This window comes from Oculina patagonica, chromosome 9 (assembly GCF_052425735.1).
Source record: "Oculina patagonica isolate OP01 chromosome 9, crgOcupat, whole genome shotgun sequence".
NCBI lineage: Eukaryota > Metazoa > Cnidaria > Anthozoa > Scleractinia > Oculinidae > Oculina > Oculina patagonica.
In genome coordinates, this window is record NC_135766.1 from 18,020,583 (window position 1) to 18,044,533 (window position 23,951).

At 39.5% G+C, this 23,951-nt stretch overlaps 1 protein-coding gene across 1 annotated transcript; it reads left to right on the top strand.

Annotated features, from left to right (window-relative positions):
- The first annotated feature begins 202 nt into the window (after positions 1-202).
- Positions 203-20,454, top strand: LOC144666621 (uncharacterized). Its single transcript, XM_078528021.1, has 10 exons — positions 203-234; positions 845-934; positions 1,474-1,545; positions 4,727-4,798; positions 7,033-7,089; positions 9,829-10,037; positions 13,029-13,154; positions 13,785-15,347; positions 16,373-16,789; positions 20,392-20,454. The coding sequence occupies exons 1-9, from the start codon at positions 203-205 to the stop codon at positions 16,777-16,779; spliced, it is 2,628 nt and encodes an 875-aa protein (XP_078384147.1). The 3' UTR covers positions 16,780-16,789; positions 20,392-20,454.
- The last annotated feature ends 3,497 nt before the right edge of the window (positions 20,455-23,951 follow it).

The window sequence follows — 23,951 nt, forward strand, 5'->3', positions numbered from 1 at the left end:
CATTAGCATTCTGGCTTGATTTTGTATCAATCTCCGTTTTTGAAAATGAAAAGAAAAGATGAAAGAAAATGATGACATCCAAGATACAGATCCAAGATAACAAGATCCAAGATAACAGCTCGAATGACGTCATTTGACGTGAAATGACGTCCAGGCAACCAAAACTATGTCATCTTGTAGAATAAGCTAAGGGCATTATATCATGGGTGTATGGATGTGCTTGTACGTCCCAGGGTAAAAAGATTGTTTTTCGACTGTTGCCTTCGTCAGAGTAAAATGACTGCAATAAAAAATAAAAAAAGTTTAAACTTTTTCACTGTCCCTAAGCGATTTATTAAAGGGCAGTCTCGAGATTTCATATCTCGTGTCCCTCTTCTTTTCTTCGCCAGCCCTTTCCTGAAGCTTTTTTTTTTTTTGCCTTTTATTTTATTCCTTTGGGACCGTGGAAAGTTTAAACTTTTTTAAAACTTTTTTTGATAATTATTTTTAGTCAATTTACTTTGACGAAGGAAACAGTAGGATGCCGAAAGTTCAGTCAACATTTTACTATTTTATAGGTTAGACACGACAAGTTTTCATGTTTTATCACGAACACTTGTACTGACTGCCCGAACGGAACCGAATTTTGTCAAATTACTTTAGTTTATTAGAGTCATAAAGTAGATAAAGCTCAGCATAATAATAATAACCCGGTGGATCCTCGGTCAAAATCTCGACCTCGAGCCGATATTCTCCCACTTTGGCCCTCGCGCTTGGTAACGAAACTCGAGATGTATAACTCGACCTCACACTCCATCAATAAATCATATATACTCTCACTTTTTATTATTGTCTCGCCTGTTAGATTTCTAAGCGGCAATCGTTTGAAGACTATTCCATATCGAGCATTCTATAACGTACACACGGCGTCGAGCGTAGACAAACAACAAATAATGTGAGTAGTAAGAAGTAATCTAGTTCAAAATGGAAGCAAAACAAAAGAGTGGTAGTGTAAAACGTGCGTCGACTTTGGAGCCTTGGTTTCATGTCAGACGGAAAAGTAAGTGTTTATGTTCTTGTCCTTTTTTTTGTATCTGTCCGGAAAAGGTTAAAATGTTAATATTTGAGAAGAAAGTTAACCTGACACGTTTTACTTTTTACTATCTTTGTAATAAAGTAATAATGATAATACGCTTTAAATTGCACGCATGAGGACGCATTTTTTTTTTTTTTTTTTTTTTTTCAAAAAATGTCCTGCCTTTAAAATGTTCGCCCATGGGCTACCCAAGCCTAAATTATTAAACTATTTTTGAATACGTACAACTCGAATTTCTTTTTTTTTTTCACCATGAAGCATCGATTTGATTGAAAAAATAGAAATGTAAAAAATAGAAATGTAAGGGAGGCACAAAAGGCCGTTCTTTGTTGCAACTACATAGCTTGTTTATTTTAATGCTTGTTTGATAAATATTTGTTTTCCTTTTGTCATTCAAGCATGCTGTCGGATAATCCTATAGAGACAATTCAACCAGAAGCATTCAAGCTTGGCGGTCCTCATTTATTAGTGTAAGTATTCGCATTCAAGTGTAAAACCGCCAGGTAGGGCTTAACTTCGGCCAGCTTAGATGGAGAGCCTGCGCTTCCATTGTAGTATGAGTGGAAAAGAACACAGAATTGATCTACTGTGGTAGTATTTTTAAGTTCCAGTTAAATTTGCCTTGCAACATTGTTGCATTAAAAAATAAATAAATTCGTCTTTATTTTACGAGGGTAGCACGTAACAGTCTTGCGACTGACAAACCTGTGGCCCTCGGATTCCCAATCGAATTGGAATTTAGAAGTGTTGATTTTTGTGAAGGGAGGAAAACCGGAAAACTCAGAGAAAAACCCTCGGAGCAAGGACGAGAACCAACAACAAACTCAAAACACATATGGCACCGGGCCGGAATCGAACCCGGGTCACATTGGTGGGACGCGAGCGCTCTCACCACTGCGTCATCCCTGCTCCCCGTAAGCTGTAAATATTTTTGGTTAGCCTGTTTTTATAAGGCTGGCTCACACTATTAAATTTTGTCAACGATAACACCTTAAAAAGGTTTCTGAATTGAGATTCCATAGATCGATCATTCTGTGTTTTGAAAACCTACAACAGTTGCGGGCAGTGAACTATAGTCTTAATTCACATCCGTGGGAAAAAAAATAAAAGCGAACATTACCTATAAACAACAGTTGAATATATTGTAAAAGATGCAACAGACGAGAAGTGATAAACATTCGCTACTGACAACGCGGGAGTTTCAAGTTCAAACTTTAACCTGTTTGCATCAGTCGTCTTTTTCTGAGAGCTTGCAAGCAACAGAAATTGTGTAACATATGTAGCTTTGACTAAGCACTGCAAACTCCGACCGTTCTTATTTTAAGTTTAGATGATTGGCAAAGCTGTGTTAAAATTAAATAATTCGCTTATAAAACATAAAAACACACACTTGGCGAAACACGAGAGTTATATGCTTGCTGGACGTTTGTAAAACTACTGTAATAAACAACATCATTGTCGCATGTAACTTATAGGGTCGTCCAAGCTTTCCGGATCAGAAAGTCTACGCCCTGCTTTTTGACTGATCAAACAGAAATTAGCAATAAACGCGGACCGCAGAGATGTCTCAATAGACTCTCCTAGAAACAATATTTATCACTCATCAGTTAGAATACAAAAGAGCAGATAAATCTTGTCCAAATCACATTTACTAAGAATTTCAACTGTCTGACCTAACAGTTGTGTAGCTGCGCCGTGCTGTACGAGTCTCGTTTCTAGTCTGTCATCAGCTTGTGTTTTCAGCTCCAGGACCACTCGAGTTGGAAAATTACATCTATTCTGACAACGAAGCAATTCAAATAAAGAGAAACTATCAACGCCATGAAAAAGATCGTAAACTCAAACGAACGTATATTATTTTCTTCTTATATACTGCAAAAAATACAAAAGAAATGGTGGCTCCCACCCACGGGATCTTTTATTCTTAACAAGAAAAGTCAATAAACAGGAAGCGATCGACCATACGTTTAACTGTACCTTTCACTTCCATGTTTTCGTCAGAGAAAAATATGCTTTTTATAATAAATATATATTTCAAAATCTACGATGTACGATGGCGTTCCAACTGGAGTTGTAAATTTACATAAAGAGTCAAGACACTCTTGGCAAAGAATGTCATTATTTCGCCCTCTTTTGTTCTGTTTTAAAATAAGATAAAAGAAAATGGAAAAGAAAAGGGAATGCACTCTGTGATGCAAAGACGTTTGTGGTTGTTTATTCATTTCTTGCCGACAATAAGCAATTATTGGATGAGGTTGAGCATGATATCTGAATTATCAAAACCGAGGTCTGTGTTATCTGCCGAAGCCGAAGGCTGAGGCAGATAACACAGACACGAGGTTTTGATAATTCAAGATATCATGCGAAAACCGAATTCAGTATTGTTTTATTATACGTTTTCAAACAATTTGCAAACGAAGACAGCCATCACTTTTTCTAGCGCCGGCGTAAAACTTCGTCAGAATGGCCAAAGCGGTTTTATCTTGTGGTTCCTCCAGGTTCTTCTCCCTCAAATAATCATTCAGAATTTTTACACTCGTTTTTGTTTTCTCTGGTGTTTTTAGAATCTTTGTCTGATCAAAACTTTCAAGTCCTCTTCGGAAAGGAGGCGAATCGCTCAGCCATATTTTCAAAAGTTTGACAGCACTACACGGACGAGGGGCTTGGAACTAAGCGGAGAACTCGACTGATAACCCAATATCTGCTGCAGATATTGGGTTATCATGTCAAGTTCACAGCTATTGTATATTGACTGAATGCTCTCGACCAATCACATGTTTCAAAGTAATTCTAATGTATAATAATAAGATGCATCGACAGTGCTCCCACGGTTTTTGACATGACCATATCAACCGCATTTTGACACATAAGTTTAGCCAAATCTTAACCTTTTCGACCTAATTGTCCATAGATACACTATTAAACACAGTTGTCAAATTGGTACTTTTTATAACATCCCATTAAAATTTAGGCTGTATTCTTTAGATTGTTCAAAGCTTCTTTTTTTTTCAACGCAAAAGATCACGCGAGAAAGAAAACAGGGAGCAAAGCCAGCGCGCGTGCGAAGCAGTAGGGGGTGGGGTCGGAGAGCGAGCGAAGCTCCCACCCGCACCCCCTTGAACCTCCGTTTTACGCTGGCGTCCTGGTTTCTCACCGTTTATTTTTTCTTCCGTTCAGCGATCGAAGTAATATACGAAAAACTACAGGGCCGTGGACAATCTATGTATTTGTTAAACTGAAGTATTTTTTAACTTCCCAATAAAATAAGAAAATCTAAGGTGGTGGAACCTAGGTGGCTAACTTGATAACGTTGTATATATGAAGTCGTAAACAACAAAAAATAAACTATTCTTAAAGAACAATCCCAAGCCCTTTTACTGAAAGCAAAATCCTTGTATTTTCTTATAAGAACGAAAATCGTAGTGGGGTCAATCAAAGCCCCCCCCCCCCCCCCCCCAACCCCAACCCACCCACCCACCCACACACAAACACACACACACACACATTGTACCACTGTCGGGGGATTATTTCTTCTATCAGCGTTGAAAATAAAAACGATTTCATTTTGCAACGTCTACCCTTTGTATCAAGGACGCTTTATGCTACCCCACGACTTCCTGAGCTAGACATATGCATCTCTCTTTTTAACAGGTTTCTTCTACGGACTAAGCTGAAGATACTGAGCCTCGAATCAGTCGTTGGCCTTGGCATGGATTCTAAAATGTAATGTGTCCCATTAATGCTAATGATAGGCCATCCGAATGCTTTGGTCACGTTTCACATCCCCATGGTTGGAAAATATTTTGGGGGGGGGGGGAACCCCTTGGCAAGAACCTATGCGCATGCGCCAAGTCAATTACCATGGAGTAGCAACCAAGGACAGCTGATTCGTCCTTGTAAGGACTTCATAGTCGTGCGCATTGCCCTGACAGTCCTTCAGTCCAGCTACAGCTTCCATATGTTTTTTTACAGGGCTGACATGGACGAAACAGCTGTCCATGGCTGCCACCCTAAACAAATTAATTTTATTCAAGAACATGAATATTTAGATAGATTTAAGTGAGTCCAGTACACCTTCCAAATTAAAAACTAACAGTGTCTTGATGAGTCATCACCGTCTGGCACAAACATCTGATATGGGAATATGTCATTTTACAATAGCAAACGTTATCGTCATATTAATATCTAATTTATTTTTGGTACGCTACAGGCGAGGGTCGAGCATCGTTTTTGGCGAGACGCAGTCGAGCCAAAATACCCATGACGAGACCAAACGAGCCTGATATGCAGCCCAAGCGTACCAAAAAGGACGAAGTACCGTACCCAAATTCAGCTAAAAATCAGGTATTTTATCGCTCTGTTGAAGCCATGCTTGCAAGGTACCGAATTTTGACTTGTCTTTAACACTTTTACCAAGTTCTTCTTCTGCCTTTTTCCCCGTTTTAATTTCATCTATCAAAATCAAAAAAGCGAATGAACCACTCCATTTCAGCGAATCCAGTACGCCGACGCGCGGCCCGACCGCTAAACACCGTACGACAGTCCCCAAACACGACGTCCCTCAGGAGTAACGAGGCAGGACAGAGAGCTGAGCATGCGATTGGGTACGGTAACAGGGTAAAACCAACTGGCACCCGTAGTGAGGACATATCACGTAACGTGGTTGTTTACCGGGAAGCAAGTTATATTTTCAAGAAAAAGAAAAAAAAACACCTCAAGTGTTTCATTCTTAGTGTAGTGTTTGAACTACACTTATGCTGTGGTTGTGGGTGAGGTGGAAGTGCTACCGGGAACGCAGGGTGGACAATGCTCACTGAAGTGGAACAGCGTGCCATCATCAAAAGATCGGCTTTCAAATAGCATGCGTTGCAGCGAGAGACTCACATGCTCGGGCTACTTCAAAAGATCGATTTATGCAAGATTAAAATCCTCGCGTTTCCAGTTTGGTTTTTGCCTCTAAGGCTGGACCATGATCGCCCGATCGTCTCTGTCGCCCCCCAAGTTGCTGCCCCGCGAGGAGAAGCGAGCGTGAGAGAACATCCAGTTTTCAGGAAAGCGAAGTTTCGGACCTTTCCCCGACACCGACTCCCCAGGCGGAGAGCGGAGACAGACGTGAGACGAGAGTGGCGGACCACTCTACCCTACCACTACCGTGTTTTCTTTCGTGACTGCACTGAACTTAGGTTTATTGAAGAAAGGCGAAAAGAAGTACGCCGCACAGATGCCCGCTATTATTGCCAGGTCCGTGAATTTTTGTTTGGAAACGTCTTAGTAGCATGAGTATAACCGGTCAAGGGAGGAGGAAAACCCTTCGAAGACACATGCGAAAAAATGATTTTATTTCACAAAGTGTGATATAACGTATCTTATCGTCGTTCAAGTGTTTTTTATGCCTAACGGTACCGCCCGTTGAGTTAGTTGCTACATGTATTTCAAACACTACACTCTCCGAATGGAACACTCGTTATTATTAAAGATATCTTTCGACAGATCCTCTGCCATTTTCAGTTATTAACCGCAAGTTACAAAGTTGAATATATAATAAGTGGAAATGTTAATAACGAAAAAAATGTAACGGAATTAATCAGCAATACGTGACAATGACGGAGGACAGAAGATCTGTGGAAATATGTCTTTGAAACTAAATAGTTTCTTTTTTTTTTTGAAATTATGATTTCATTTGACTAGATATATTTTGCTTTTGTTTTTCTTATTTTTTTTTCTTGTTTGCTTGTTTGTTTGTTTGTTTGTTTGTTTTGCTTTTTTTAAAGAGTCGCTAAGGGGAGGCATCGCTTACGAAACGTGGACAAAGGGAGAGGTTTAGGCTTTCACTGAAAAATTCCATTTTCAAAGAAGAAAGAGGAGGGCCTAATACCCGAAACAAGAGTGTAAAAAACTTTAATCTACGCTTTCTAGATAACATATTCTTGATTTATTTTGGTTTCTTATTTTTTCAGGGTGATGAAGAATCGAACTTTTCAAACACTCGAAAATCAGAAATTCAAAATATATCTGTTAGTAACCAGATTTAAAAAAAAAGAAAAGTTAAGCACATTTCTATTGAAAAAAAAAAACATTGAAGTAAACCCGTTTTTGAGCTATAGGAATAAAACAAGAGTTATTTTTTCCTTAAGCTAATATTGTCCTTAGAATTAACAAGTGGACATGTTGTTTGAAACCTGGCAATGGATGGTGATGCCGTTAGACTGCGTTTCCTTGATGAAGGTGGTTAGTTAATTTCGTTGTCAAAGTGCAACCTTGGTTCACCCCCTACCTAATAACATTTGGATGCACATACCGATAAAAGCCATCAGCGATGGATCTTAATTACGAAAAGCCCAAGTCGGGTTTGGTTTGCTGATAAATATAGTACAGTCAAATAAGAAGTTCATAAGCTAGAAGTCTACATCTCTGGATATGGGACTTGAGATGTACATGTGTCTTTCGTAGGTAGGCTATTTTTAGAACGTTTTTTCCGCGAACAAGTTGCCAATCGCGAAGAGTTGTACACGAATACCGATCACGCAATAACATTTTTGGCTTCGCAACAAGTACTTCAATTTCGACTTTAAGCCACACATTTTCTCACAGAAACTATAAAAGATTTGTACAGTGTATCTAAGCGAGGTTCTCTGAAGTGCTGAGTAATGACAAAACGAAAAAGTTTAACCAAAATTAACTTTATTTGACCTAAACTTGATCTGAAAAACGGGATTATCCCTTCTATAGCAAGCAAGTGCGCGCTATTATTTCGGACTGACTGTGTGAAGTAATTTCAAACAATTGCCTGTTTTTCCTCGCCTTTATTGAGCTCCTTTTAACACTGAATGACTCGTAGAGATGTATTAGTGTGCAGTTAAAGCTGTTCGAACTTTGCAAACGGCAAGATAAAAGGTCACCGCCTTTTTATTGCAAAAAATGTTTGAAATTTTGATGTGTACGTGAGCAGAGTCCAATTTAGTTCAGATATTTCGTAATAAACTATGTCATTATCTTGCGCGCACGGTTTGGTAGAACAATAGCCTACACGCCCTAATGCTTGATGAAGACTTTTAGAATTATGAACTTCTGTACAAGTTGACAATTTCCGTCCGATATTTGATGCAATAAATTGAACAACATTCTCACTAGACGGCATTTATCAAAGGTAGAAATATCAAGGACTCTTTAAGTCTCGTTGACGACATAATGGATTTTACCATGAAGAACAATAAATCGGTTATACTTTACGCAGCCGATTTCGAGAGAGCTTTCAATAGAGTAGAACGTAATTTTACTTTTGCTTCTCTGACGCGTTTGGTTTTTGCGAACACTAAGCAATTATTGGATGACGTTGAGCATGATATCGTGAATTATCAAAACCGAGGTCTGTGTTATACAGATAATACAGACACGAGGTTTTGATAATTCACGATATCATGCGAAATTCGAATTCAATAATTGTTTTATTATACGTTTTCAAACAATTTGCCATCACTTTTTCTAGCGCCGGCGTAAAACTTCGTCAGAACATTGGCCAAAGTCGTTTTATCTCGTGGTTCCTCCAGGTTCTTCTCCCTCAAATAATATCAGAATTTTTACACTTGTTTTTTTGTTCTCTTGGTGTTTTAGAATCTTTATCCTTGATCAAAACTTTCATTCCCTTCGGACAAGGATCGCTCGGCCATTTTTCAAAAGTTTGACAGCACTACTCGGACGAGGGGTGAAACTAAGCGGACTTGAATCGACATATAACCCAATATTGCTGCAGATATGTTATATGTCAAGTTCACATCTATTATATTGACTGAATGCTCTCGACCAATCACATTTTTCAAAGTAATTCAATATAATAAAAAGATCAGTGTTCTGCTCTGTGGAAACGGCGCTTGCGTTCTTCGCGACAAATCTTTTCAGCATAACGAGAGGTAACAAGGGGACCCAATTCCTCATTCCTTTTTATTTTTGTGATAAGATTTAGTGTCTAACATAAAAAGCTCGAGTTATTCGCCGATGATAACCACTTTTTCTTAAAGACCTGGCTTCCCTTGATACGGTTTTAAAATCAATCCAGAAATTTATTTATTACCCTCTCTTAAGATAATCACGACTAAATCCGAAGCTAGTTTGATAGGCAGCAGTAAACTAGATATGCAACCTACCAACGACGATGGCATAAAATGGATCAATCTTAATGAAAAGGCATTAATATTCTGGGCATTACTTTTTCGTTAAATGATTTTTTTTAATCGAGAGCAAAATCATTGACAAGATCTAAAGGTTAAAAGCTAATTTAAAAAGATAAGTTTTAAGACGAGATTTAAAAATAAAAATATAACTAATATTTCGCAGGCTAGGTGGAAGCGCATTCCAAAGTGTAGGTGCAGATACACTGAAAGAACTGTTACCAATTGCAAAAGACTTTTTCATTTCCCCTGCTGGGTGCAATAGAAGCGTACCTGAATTTATAGAGCGCAGTTTATACAGTGCATGCTTTCTTACATTAATTAAGAGGCTGTCTTTCCGAAAAACACCCATTCAAATTCGATGAAACCTGTTTTAGCTCTAGCGTCGGTAAAGTCTTTCAGTTGCCAGAGTTTCAGGCAAAATTATTTTTTGATGCGAATTTAAGTGGGTGTTTTTCAGAAAAACGGCCTCTTAAATCACTAATATAAGCTGGCGCTATGCCATTGAGAGCGTTACAACGTTAAATAAAGGCTTGATTGATAGAAAGAAACTTCATTTTCAATACAATTTTGATTGGTTTCTCCTAGGAATCCTCTCATTTCCGATTCAGAAGCTATCAGCGTCGACTATCCCACTTTTCACCCAGGGTCAGCGTATGCTTCCGCTCTTCTGGCTTCAGGGTTCAGAGAAAAAGATGCCTATGAAGATTTCAACACAACATTTATACCGTGCCCCCTTGGGACATTTATTGATCCTTCCACTAAGGGAAAAAGAGGATGTCAGAATTGTCCTCCAGGTAACTTCTTACTTCTTCTGGTGACCAAATTATGAAATGTCGCTGACCAAAAAAAATTCTGGTACCCCATACAACGTAACATGACATTAAAGTCAACAACAACAAAAAATATGTTATTTTGAAAAGTAAGCTATGGGCGTTTTACTCAGTGTAAAAAAATCGCCACGCATTAATAGAACGGAAACCTAAGATGCTTGATATTGCAAAATGACACGACAAACTAAAGTTGGCAAACTCATCTTGGCAAACTCAAGTTTGTGTGTCTGAACGACACAACAATAGTTGGCAAACAAGTTGGCCAACTGTTGGTGAGAATAGAGACAAGTTCTATTTTGTCGCCAACAGTTGGCCAACTTGATTGCCGTTTCTGCGTCGTTCACACACACCAACTCGAGTTTGCCAACACGAGTTGGCCAACAGTTTAAGAGGGGAATCCATCCGCCATCCCCCTTGTGCCACGATGGGGGTATTATGCCGGACTTACTGACACCATGGAAAGGAAGCGTTTTGAGGCAAAGCTGATTTTCCGGCACCAGACCATGCGACCTCGTGGACTAAATGTGGATTTTACCTTTATTTGATCTTCTCTAATGTTCACTCTAACAAGCGCGCGCGCTTGTGGCGTACGTTTTGATTTGTAAACTTTCAAATACTTTGATCACGCGCACGTGCTAATTTCCGTAATAACCACACTGCTACTTTGGTTCGGTTTTTGGTCTTTTGCGCGCGCGTTTTTTTTTTTTTTTTTTTGACCCCCCCCCCCCCCCCCCTTAGATGGCATTTCACATTTTCCACTGAAGAAGGGGCTGTAGCCCCGAAACGTATGGAAACATTATACTACCATCAGGCGCATTTTACATTTTAATTATCGTTTTCAATTCACTAGTTATATGCGCTACACAGTCACACGAAATTTCTTTAGAGATTTCTATGTTACTATGGTATTAATTTCCATGTTCGTCCGAGGGTTAACTTAGGTTTTCCCAATAAAATGTTTCGTTTCCCATCGCCCGACCGACCAATAAAGTAAAAAAAAAATTGCAGATTCACTAGTCAAAGAAGCTAGTACTTTAATTTACAAGCACACGATCTTGTTTTATAAACAACAATTGACATTATGTGATGTCCTTGCCTTTAATTTTGATTAAAGAAAGAATAACGGAAATAACGAACGAAATAGCCACCTTTTCGCATTCGTAACCCGAGGCTTTCTTTCTTCAAGTGTTCCATCTTTTTTCTTTTTTTGTTTGTCCGACCGACCGACAAACCATCAAAAGAGACGAGGCGATGGGAAACGAAACATTTTATTGTGATGGCCTTAATGTAGACCAACTCAAGTAAGTGCAGGTGCTTGCTACTAGGAAATGATGTAATGATTGCAATATGTAACACCAAATCGATTCGTTTTCAGTCTTCATAATAGTAGCAGAAAGTACACTTTGTACACCTGTACACTTGTAAAAACTCACTTTAGACAAGTTAAGATAAGCTACCTAGTAACAACGTAACAGAAGAAAAATTCAAAACAATGAAAGCTGCTTTTCTTGGAGGCCGTGTTAAAGCTTGTTACTTGTAATTGCCTTGAAATGTTCAGTTTTTCTGTCATGCAATCTACGTTTTGTTTGTCCAAAATCAACTGTCACCTCTGAAGATGTATGTAGAAACATACGAAACGTCAAGTTAAAAGGTATAATGTTTCAACAATGCGTTTGTTCGTATTGTTTTTTATGGCATTTTGCGTGTTATTTTTAGTTAAGCTTCGATGGCCAAAGAAAAAGAGTAGTTACGAAATCTTTATAGTATTTTGCAGCCGACATATCCAACTTAAGTCGTTGGAAAAAGCGCTTATCGAAGGCGCGAAGCGCCGATCGTCTTGCGAGCCTCGCACGCCCGCAGGGCGAGCGAGGCGAGAAAAAACGACTGTCGGCTTTCCATACAACGAATTTGTTCCGACCAGGGGGCCAAGTTATGTCACCGAGTTGTCAAAAATTTCGACACCTCCACCCATATTTTAATTGATAGCATTGTTTATTTTCACGTTGTCCACGCACGAACTAGAGTGTTTAAAAGTCCAACGAATTTTTTTTTTTATTTTGTTCAGTTTTCGTGAAAAAGGTAGAATGTGTCCCGTTTAAAATAGAAGTCTGTTTCTATTCATCCAATGGATCAAACAACACCGAAGAAACCCGCCTCACGACGATGAACAAAGCAAAAAGACGCGTCGACGTCGGACTGTTGAAGAGCTGCATTCAGCGAGCTTGAACTCTTTGCCAGGACAAATGGTTGGCGGCTTTTGCCAAAGGCCTTTGAAACAACAGCAAAAACATCCCTACCCTTTGATTAAAGAGCTTCCTTTTGATCTGATTTTAATACAAAACCCAAATCGTTCGCAAGCGCATCCAAGTCTTTTCCATTTTGTTCGCGCGAAGAGCATTTTCACTGTCAAATTGATACGGAGTCGATATCTTTGACGAGGGGAAAGAGTTTTTGGTGACAGGTAACATCATAATTGACCAATGGGAATTTTCCGTTTCTGGGAGAACGGGAAATTCGAAACGAATTCAACGTATGGAAAGCCGACAGTCGTATCTTTTAGCGTCTCTCCCCAGTCTCACCCATAGTTTTGACATTGGCTCCAGACCTCTCGCTCTTGTTTCAACACCGAGCGCGTTCGCAAAAGATACGACTGTTTTGCAGTCTACCAACACACAAATACTTCTTTATCACTAACAGGAGCTAACGCTCGAAACGTCAGCTCTTCCGCAAGTTAAATAACATGTCTCGCTTACACTGCCAAGACAAACAGAGACGGTGGATCACCAAACTGACTGTTCAGTGAGATAATTAAAGAAAATTGTGTGCCAAAATCGGAATTGAAATAGGTCCTTATATCATCACGCAAGAGTTATAACAAATGTATTTTACAATACGTTTTCCCATCTTATTTCTTTCTACTAAAACATAGAATCAATTGTGCTTGTCATTTATCAGGAGGTTTTTACTCTGACATCGTTGGCTACGTCGGCGAAACCTGCAGGAGATGTCCAAATGGTTCTTTTGTCGCATATGACAAAACACCTGGAACACAACATCGAGACTGCAAGTCTTGTCCTTTAGGTAAAGAAAATTAACTAGGGCCCGTGGTAACTATGAGAATTGGGACCGACCAGTTTTTCTTTGTGGAACTTGGTGTTTCTCTACGATGTTAGCCTCCCACGCAGACGTTCTCTGGGCTCGTCACGCGCGTAGCCCAAAGAACGTCTCCGCAGGAGGCCACTTCAACGTTAGCTCATTTCAGAATTCCCTTAATTAACTTTGTTTCAATTCGAGGGAAAATAAAGTTGAGACGTCGAACCCGATAAAGGAAATACAAAAAGAAAAAAACATTGGCATTAAGTCACAATTCAAACTATATGGCGATGAGTAAAATAGGTTTGGAGTTGTTGGTCCCAAGCCCACAAGTTGGGTGTTTTTCTAAATCTTAGAAGGTTCTCAGATTTAATGACCTCCGGCCATCTTTGACAGGCAACAAGTGTATTCCGACAATCTTCGCAATACTTCAGATGACCGTCGGAATGTCTTAGAGCTTTTTTTCTTACACTTGATTCATACATTTCGAGCTTTCAGAACTCAAATACCAACAGCTGATAGTATACGAGTAGCTCAACCAATCAAAGTGTCGTATTTGCATTAGTATACTATAATAATCCTAAAAGAAATATATATGTTTTTTTAAATCTTCAACAGGGACAGAAACTGACTTCTTTGCTGGAAAACGTGCCTGCAAATGCTTGGAAGGACATTATCGAACCCACATGTTTGAACAATGTTTCAAATGTGGCCAAGGAGGACTGAAATGCCAAGATGACTATGCTTCACTGAAATCTGGTCATTGGTGGGAATGGCGAAACAAGAGTCACAATGATCGCTACAAACTTTTTATTCAAAACTTATTGTCATCTTCACCAGCTTTAGATGCTTTCCATGTACAATACCCTTATCCTATACCCACGCCCTATATGTGCCAAGCAGAAGAGTCGTGTAAAGGTGGTCTTGATTCCTCCTGTGATAATGGGTACGAAGGTCCACTTTGTAGTGTTTGCAGTTTAGGATACTACAAACAGTTTCGACTCTGCACATCATGCCCTTCAAAGACATGGATTGTGACTCAGCTGTCTATAATTTTCTCCGTTGTTCTCATTACCATTGCCGTTTTGGTGTGGACAAGCAAAAAGAAGAATAAGAAAGATGATGAACAACATCTGATTGATAAGTTTTTTTCAAAGGTCAAGATCCTAATTGGCTTCTATCAGGTCACCTATGGTTTGCTGGACGTATTCTCATACATTGAGTGGCCCGGTTCTCTTGAGACTATCGCTAAGTATTCAGGATTTCTCCAATTGAACGTGCTGCAGATAGCACCCATCCAGTGTCTTTTTTCTGGATTACACTTGGATGCTTTCGGAAGCCTTTTTGCAATTATGGCAATGAATTTTGCCATAATTTGCCTTTCAGCCATTGCTTATGGAGTTCATAAACTGCTCATCTCAAGAAATCACAACCTCGAGGAAGAAGAAAAGTCAAGAAGAGTCTTGCAATCCAAGGAGCTTGTGTACAGGAATCTGTTTTTCTTTCTGTACGTAACGCATCTTAGCACTTGTTACAAGACAGCGTCTGTCCTGCCACCCGCATGCAGAAAACTTTGCCGAGATGACAAAGAAGTTTTGTGTTCCAAGTTCCTGAGAGCAGATTACAGCGTACCATGTCAAGGGCAAAAATACAATCACATGCTTATCGTGGCATACATTTCTACGGTCTATATCTTTGCCCTTCCTGCCGCCTCATTTATCGCTCTCTGGAGACAACGAAGAGCACGGTTGGCCACAGAAGACGGAGGCACACCGAAGGATTTGCGTTCAAACAAGGAAATGATATCTGGATTGCGTTTTCTCTTTGAAAATTACAAAACCCGTTCGTGGTATTGGGAACTTGTTGAAATGACTCGTAAAGTAATCTTAACATGTGGCCTAATTTTTGTAGAACAAGAGAGCAGGTCCTACATTGGCTTGGCGTTAGTCATCGCGGGGATGTATGGGTTTCTTTTCGCCTGGATGAAACCCTTACAAGACGTGACGGAAAACAGATTGATGACGACGTCCCTTGCCGTTACTGTTGTCAACTTGGTTATTGGAGCAACGAGTAAGATTCCCGCAGAGAATGTAACAGGCACGATTGGCCCGGATACTGACGCGCACTTATTCATTATATTGATATTCGCAGCAAATTCATTCGTGATAGGCCAACTCCTCGGTAAGATAAAAAGTATATTTTTAAATAGGTTTTAGCGCAGAACGAGCCCATACACAAAATGTGAGGTGTTCATACCTCATTTACAATATGTCCAGAAATGCATGCAGTTGCAAAATTAACAAATTTTACAATTTTAGTGATGGCCTTGCGAATTTTCGTTCGCAACCTGATGTAAGCCAATCAAATCGCACGTATTGTTTTTTCCACGTCCAATCGGAAGCCGCGTATCATGTATTTTGACGGTATGAGTTGTATCACCTTGAGGTTATCATTCAAGGTTAATTGGCGGGGTTTCACACACAAGCCATCTCTTGGCGAAGCTAAAAACGATTTTTTTAATGTAATTTCAAACTGTACAGCAGTTCGGAAAAGCACTGCACGTTGAAAAGTATGTACAAGAAACCTTTGGCTCACGGTCTCTGGATTAGGAACTTAAATGGCTAAATTCATCTAAAAACTCTAGTCTCATAGACTTGACTCATTTTATTACAAGAAATTTTTCGAAAATAAAGCTGCAGGAATCCTCCGAAAAACAACAGCATACAATACTTTTAACACTAGCAAATGCGATTAAAAAACGACGGCAAAGACAAAGAAAACGTCGCCAAACAAATTGTCGGATTAGCAAAATCATCCTGCACGTGCACGTGCGATTTGCTCATTAAAATGACTGTTTTATTTCCGAAACAAAAAGAAAAAAACTTTCGGAATTAAAAACCAACAATCGAGACAAACAATGTAGTGCTTCTGTATTTAGTTCGTCAACTATTAAGTCAAAATTATTACTTCCGTTTACTCCAACTGACAGACACATACAGTAAAATCGAAAAGATTTCAAAAACGACGACCAAAATATTGTGCAGGGGTGGTAAAAGGATTGTTTTTCCGTCTAAGCCCTCCCGGATATAAGACCCTCCGCTTATAGAAAATTACAGGAGTGAAAACGGAGGGAGGGGGACTTCCCCTTCTGTAAAACTTCTTCCAAAAAGTGTTCTAAGATAGCTTCATTCTTGGTTTGCTTTCAGTCGAGTACGCTTTGTTCCTTTATGATTTCCTCAAGGAGTGGCGCAACAATCCACATTGGTCTTTTTCTTGTTGCCTTGCTCTGCTTCTCCCTCTTAGCGATTTGCAGGGGGAAATTGCTGGTATGGCTGGGACGAACGTCCTTAAAACCCAAGTGCAAACTGGAGAGTTTGAAATGGTTACACTTAGCGGTGTTATAAAAGACATTGGCGCTATTGATGTTACCCTTGAAGAAAACGAGGGAAGTGATGATGATGGCGGCGAGACAGTGGAGGCGAAGGATGACAATCGTCAGGCCGTAAAGTACAGCAGCACAAAACGTGATCAAGGCATACAAACGGAGTTATTGTCGCTTTTCACAACCCCTAATGACACCGTGCATGAGTCAATCGAAGAGGCACACTTGTAAATAAATCACTGTGAGTACAATCTACTAACTATTTTGTATGCAGATAAAATAATACGCCTTATCATTTTCTATGGTTATGCAGCTAAACTGATAAAAGGGACAGTGCCGTGTAAAGTTTTCTACGTTTTTTGTGTAAACTATGCTAGCATTATGAGGATGCACTCACGGAACAAAAAACTATCCCTTGAACAACAAAAGAAAGGCATAAATCCATTCTCCAAGATGTGAATAAACCATAATCAATAGCTGTAAATGATTTCCCTCCAAGTAACACTATCAAACTTGAAAACGTCGGCCCGCCGTTTTTAAGTTTTAGGCCACTTTTTTTCTTACATGTCAGTAGCCACACCACTTTTTAACAGTTTTCATGACTAGTACAATACGTTTTAGCAAGAGCAGGCCACTATTAGTGGATTTCCAATTAATATCAACACCTTCATTGGATTTTCAAGTAGCACTTAATCTCAGTGACACTTCCCCTTTAACCGACTTATTCCTTTAGGCTTCTGGTGGAGCAAAGGGCGTCAACAATGCTTCGCCACCGAACTCTATTTGCTGCCGCCTTCTCTGCTGCGTTCCAACTGATGTTAGCTTTTTTTAACTCCTCCTCAGTTGATCTTCTCCTGGTCTTAGCAGGTCTTCCCACCTTTCTTTTCCCCTGCGGATTCCACTTTAAGGCCTGCTTGGTGGTGTCAGTGCCTGGTTTTCTTAGTGTGTGGCCGATCCAAGCCCATTTCCTTCTTGCTACAGTGGAACCTCGATATAACGAATGGCCAAAGGACTGGCAAAATATGTTCGCTATAACGAGGTTTCGTTATATCGAGGTTCTTTTCCATATATTTTACTATTACTGGGGCTGAGAATATCGTTCGTTATATCGAGGACTTCAAAATATCCATAGAGGTTCGTTAAATCGAGGTCCCACTGTATCTCAGTTGGTCTTCCCCATTTTATTGCATTTATTTGTTCTCAACTAAAAATGGAACCCTAAGTTATTGTGATACTAGAATCTTTCAGATAATGTTTCCATCCCTGGCATTGCGTCTTTTGTCATCAGATTTGCTGAAGACTATTTATTTATAATTTTTAGAACCAATCGTCTGGGCGCCTTTTATTGGCTCAAAATAAGAAAGGAAATCGCGCTTGCACAAAGCACATTAAGAATTTGTTACCCGTAAATTACCGATCCGAAATTGCCAGTTCAATTTTCTTTGCGAAAAGTTTTCAAACGTACCAAGAGGTTTATATTTTGTGCTAGGCCGTTAGCATTTTTTTTGTTCCGGCCTGCTCCTCTGCTCCTCGGTTCCAGTGCATGTTCATTAACTTGCTGAAGATATATTGCATTGAAGTGGTGCGCTTGCCATTCGCGCAAGCAAATTTAACACAAGCGTGCCATATAGTGAGCAGATTACAAACTTCAATCTAGGAAAAATCGTTTTCTTTTACGAACCAGACGTTCTACTTGATATGTTTGTGAGGAGTCTTCGCAAACCGTCGCAGCAGATTGATATTTGTCATTGACGACATTTGCTTCATCTTTCTCCGAATTGGCACGCAGTCCACGCAATATAATTCCCATAGCCACGCTATTTTTCCCATGAGGTTTAGATCTAAAAATTAACCCCTTCGCAAATTTGGTGTTATTGGTCTCTTTCTTATTGGACACTCTAGCTACTCTTGCTCCATTTTGGTGGAAAAAGTGTTCCTGCACGTAAAATGTTTTCCGTCCGCATTAACCCGGGTAAATTAAAAACGATACGCTTCATTGGTGAACGTTTTTGAAAAGTTTCGTTTTCGGTGACCGAAACGCCGTTTCAGTGTGGACGGTTGGCCTAACCGGAGAAAAAAAGATGCGTTTTCAAATTTACCCAAGTCAGTGTGGACGGGGCCTTAAAGAACAGGATCTGCTCATTGGTATGATTTAATGAAAAATGTATGTACAAAGTGCGGCGACTACTACCGAAAATGTGCGAAATATTTATGACCAGGCTTCGTCATGTTTTTGCATCAATAATTGGATGTGCATAGCGCTGTCTGGTAAAATGCACTATTTTGCAATGCATTGCACGTTCTGCAATAGCCCGTGGATTAAGATGAGCAAAAATACCATACTCATAGGTTTTGCATTCGTGTTTTCTTGGAAAGCGTTCCTAAGGATAAAAACAGACAATTTTGTGTCCAAGTTAAGAAATCAGCGCCGATATCTAATTCCATGACCTGTTACGACAGGGAGGTAAATAAGGTGTATTTGTGGTAATGCTGTAAGCTTATTTGTCAAGCTTTAGCGAAGTCAGCGTCTAAACGCCCAAGATATAAACTTTTAAAGGAGTACCCATGCAAAAAACTTTGCCTTATGAATTTATTCATGGCCAAGTATCCCCCGCGACGTTAAGGAGATATTCTTGAGCTTGCTCGACAAGATCAACCCTCAACCACCACCCCTTTGGTACAGCCAAAGTTTACCAAGTCGCTTTATTAACTTTATTAACCTACAGAAAGCAAGTTTACAGCCAGAATCAATTCCATAGCATCTGCTGGTTGGTTTTAATTTTCCGCATTTGTAGCACATGACCCAGCAAATACACATACAGCTGTCTAGAGAAAGGCTGTCCTTCAGAATGTTAAAGATGTACGCTTCAATGCCGAAAGGTGTTCTGGGTAGTAGTAGTTAACTGTACTTATTCGAAGCCCGTAAGTTAACTGTGTTTCAGCGAGATGGCAGGAGAAACCATGAATAGAGCTATCTTTAAAAAAAGTCCAGTTGAGGTATTAAGCGCTGAATGGTAGTGTATGAAATTAGTAGAATTTTGCATATTGGTAAATACATCTACAAGACTTTTTATTTTACACATGTATCGTGTTATGTTTTAGAATATTTACCTAACTTTTTTTTTGAATAGGGCCAGCTTACTTCAACAAGTGTGGGAGGCGCGATGGCCTAATGGTTAGCGCGCTCAAATCCGAGTCGAACGGCCCGGGTTCGAGGCCTGGCCGGGGCGCTGCGTTGTGTTCTTGGGCAAGACACTTTACTCTCACAGTGCCTCTCTCCACCCAGGTGTATAAATGGGTACCGGCGAATTTACTGCTGGGGGTAACCCTGCGATGGACTAGCATCCCATCCAGGGGGGAGTAGCAATACTCCTAGTCGCTTAATGCTATGGAAACCGGGATAAGCTTCGGCTGTATGGGCCTCATGGCTCGGAGACAGACTTTACCTTTACTTCAACAAGTAAAAAATAAGAAAAAGAAAGTTAAAATGAATGAAAAGTTGTTATTTCTTTCTAGTATGCACCGACATTACTCTGTGCCGCAGTTTTCTATTTTTACCAACTTTAATTTTCGGCGTTGTTGTGTAAACTTTTATGCTTCTGTGATACAACGTTCCTTGACGTAGCTGCATAGATGTTTGTAGCCGCACGTTACATCAAATCGATTCAAACCCAATAAACGCGGTTTCTTTAAATGCACCACTCTAGCGCTGGTATACAAAATTCTATGGATACAACCAGCTTCTATATATACGTGCAACAACACAAACATGTCACTGCATTTAGCCCTGGCATGGCCAGCCGACATAAGTCGTAGTAAAAACTATCTACTCTTTTATGACAGGTATCAGCCCTCTGCATCAGATGCCATCTCTATAATTAGGAACTGTATCAGCACTTATCTAATGGTCAAAGTAGCACTTGATTGAGCTCGTCTAAACAGAGACTCGAGGACAAGAGACACAAAGACCTCCCTGCAGCGGTTGATTAAGGAAGTTAATTTAAGCCACTTTTAATAACAATGAAACCTGCTTAGCGAAATGTAGGAATCATTGATGAAAGAGTTGCTCTGATCGTGACCTTAATTCTTCTTTCTTTATACGAATATTTGCTATTTACGGCATTAGTTTCTCTTCATTCGTTGCTGTTAATAAAATAAGTCTATCTCATTAATTTGACCCTCCCGATTAGCTTATGCCTCAGTTGGTTATTTGCCTGTGAATCACCATATATATCGATCCTTAAGTTTCAGGCTATGGAGGGATTTAAGGCTTTCCCATCGATATCTCACCCGAGAAAAAATCCCGGGATTCTCACGTACGGCGTACTCACCATCTAAAATAATTGCGTTACCAGCTTGGTTGTTATGTAATAGAGCAGTTTTCAATTGAGTGTCGTAAAACCAAAACCAAAGTAATTACTCTGACCAATCACAAAGAACACAGACAATCCAGTGAACCAATTAAAACTCGAAGCGAATACATGTAGCTGGCACGAAGCGCGGGAAAACGTGCGCGAGCGAGTCACGATTGGTTTTGGTTGTAGTTCTGATTGGCTGAGAAAGTGGCGCGAGATTGTTAAGCTAATCACTAAGCGTAGTAATGCAAAACCAAAGCAAAAGCAATTTACTTTCGACACTCAAGTGAAAACCGCTCTTATCATCACAACCTACCAGGGTTCAGGGGGAAGGCGGTTCAGATCCCGCTCAGGGCAATTCTTTTCTTTTCTTCATAAAAATATTTGTTATTTACGCGATTGGTTTTTCTTCTTGATTCATTCCTGATGTAATTTAACCCTTGGACGTACAAGCAAATTCATACCACCACCATGGTACAAGGGGATAGGGGGTGGATAGACCCCGCTAGGGTTTTCGTTCTTTTAATGCGCAGAGAAATAATTTTGCACTGAGTAGAAAGGACTTACTCTACACGATGCCGAAGGCGCAGTGGCCTAATAGCTACTGCGCTGGACTCCGAATCAAGATGTCCGAGCTACTGAGAGTTTTAGCATTATAGAGTAAATCCTCTTTTCAAAATTTCCGAAAAAAAACTCAAAGGGGTGGCAAACTGATGTAAAATGTCTCAAGCCATTTGTCACATTTATCTCCTGTGCCTACTATAAAGGAATTAGAAGCTAGACAGTCGCACATATTTACTTAAGGTTTTGTTAGAGGTCTAGGGTTAAAAAACAATAAGTTGACTTGTTATAGCTATATTTATCGCTTCTAAAAAAAAAGTCACGTCACTTGTAAGGGATGGACAAGCAAAACAGACAAATGGATCCGTTTGGATTTAGGTTTGCATTTTAAAAGGTATATGTACTATTACTTTTCATTTTCGATAGTACAGTCGAACTTCTTTAATACGAACACCAAAGGGAAGAGCGTCTGTATAATGGAGGTGTCCATATTACAGAGATAGAGTTTATATGAATTTTGGTGTGCTTCGAACTAAGGGGTCCATGATAGGGTGGTGTCCGTAAGCTAAAAAACGGTTTCGAGTGTATTTCCTTTGCCTGCTGTAGAATAATACTGGTAGACAATTTTGTAGGTTCTCTGTAAAGGCCTGGCAAACGAGGAAACATGTTTCCAGAAACATTCTTAGCGCGCGTATGTTTCCCAGTTTTGCCATACGGAAAGCAGCGAGGAAACAGTTATAAAAACATGTTTCCTTGTTTTGCAGGGCCTTAAAGCAAAGCATACATATTTACTACATCTATATTTATCCAGTTTTAGAGAAATATCAATCATTGGTTCCCGCTGTAAAAAAATATTTGTAGATGATTCGTTTAGTTTGGTGTAACGTTTGGTACAATGGAAGAGCAGGACTGAAAAACATAACAATCAATCCGTCCCTTCATATGTTATTTCCTAGCATCATTATTGACCTCGCCACGTAAACTGAAGGGAAATATATATTCAACTTAAATCATATATATTAATCATAGACACTAATACTTGTTTACTTATTTTTGAAAAGAATAAGTAAACAAGCAAATATTTGTGATCATGCTTGCTATTTTTGGTGTATTGGCAGGAAATTAAGCAAAAAACGGGGCCACCCAGGGGTTTCAGAGAACATGGCCATAAAATAATTAGGAAAACGAGAACAAAAGGAAAAAAAGCTGGGAACACAGGCTGTTGTTTCAGGAACAAGAGAACATAGCCATAAAGTAATTGGGAAGAAGAGAATAAGAGGAAATTAAGCTAGGAACACGGCAACAAATGCTGTGCTTCTGCATCGATATTGTAACAAAAATGGATCACAGAAATCAACAAAGTACTACTTTCAGGGAACAAGGTAACACAAGGGAACTTTCTGGGGGAAGAAGGGAAGATGGGCCCCCGGGAGGTTCCCAAAAGGCTTATGTGCGCTTATATTCATTGATATTATTAATTGTGCGTGCTGTATTTAGAATTGTCTTAGGACAATTTTTGTATTTATCTAGTATCCCTGCTATAAAGAAGTATGTAGACAGTTTTTACGGTTTTCTGTAAATGTTTGGTAAAAGGCAAAGCATATATCCATTTCAACTCATATTTATCCATATTTATCCGACTTACAAGCAATATTTATCGCACGTGCCTGATTTAAAGTAAAACTTGTTTGTAGACATTTCCCTTAATTTCCCTTGTTTTTCCACTGTTAATTTTTGTAGTACGAAAAAGCAGGAGTAATAAACATTGTAAAACGTAAAAGCTGTTGGAATTGTTAAGAGTGACGCGCGGTTATTGCGAGGTATATTACATAGTAAAAGGGGGAAGAAAATTCCTTTCTTCTACGACTCAAAATTGCGGCAAAGCAGTGCCAAGCAACCTAGTGTGCGCAGTAACTATCGAATGGTTGCTAAGGGCATAGTGAATAGTTTGACAAAGGTCATTGTATGGTTCGCATGTTTTGGTCTTGACCGCGCACAAAACACAAAAGCTATTTGCATTTTGCTTGCTCCTTTGAAGTTTGCCAGACTGATAACAACAATGATAACGGTGTCCATTCTGGCAAAAGTAAGGCTTGCGAATTATACTAATTAAAATAACTCCAATGATTCTGAAATGATTTACCATTTTTTGGTTTCTAAATGTCAACTGTGACACATTTTTTGCTTGTTATTCCACGACGCCAAACCATTCTAAAAGACGTGAAATATCAGGTAAGAAATCTGGCTGAAAATGCAAAAAAACATCTCAGCGGCGTGAAACATCAAAGACAAAAACTGCCACTATTCGCATTTCACACGCATGCAGTCATTGACATTTTAATCTTTCTGAGAAAAACAAAAACTTTAGGTGTCGTCTTTCTTAGCAACGGCTTGCTGACACAGACTCGCACCGTTGCCCGGCACCGCTATGCCTTCAAAGAAAAGCCGATTTCTTCCACCACCCCCTAGAGTTGTTTACGCTTTTTG

Excerpts from the sequence above, each read along its gene's own strand:
- LOC144666621 (XM_078528021.1), top strand. The coding sequence starts at position 203 with ATGGGTGTATGGATGTGCTTGTACGTCCCAGG. Across the intron at positions 1,546-4,726 it reads GGCGGTCCTCATTTATTAGT|GTTTCTTCTACGGACTAAGC; the intron begins GTAAGTATTCGC and ends TCTTTTTAACAG. Across the intron at positions 13,155-13,784 it reads CTGCAAGTCTTGTCCTTTAG|GGACAGAAACTGACTTCTTT; the intron begins GTAAAGAAAATT and ends AATCTTCAACAG.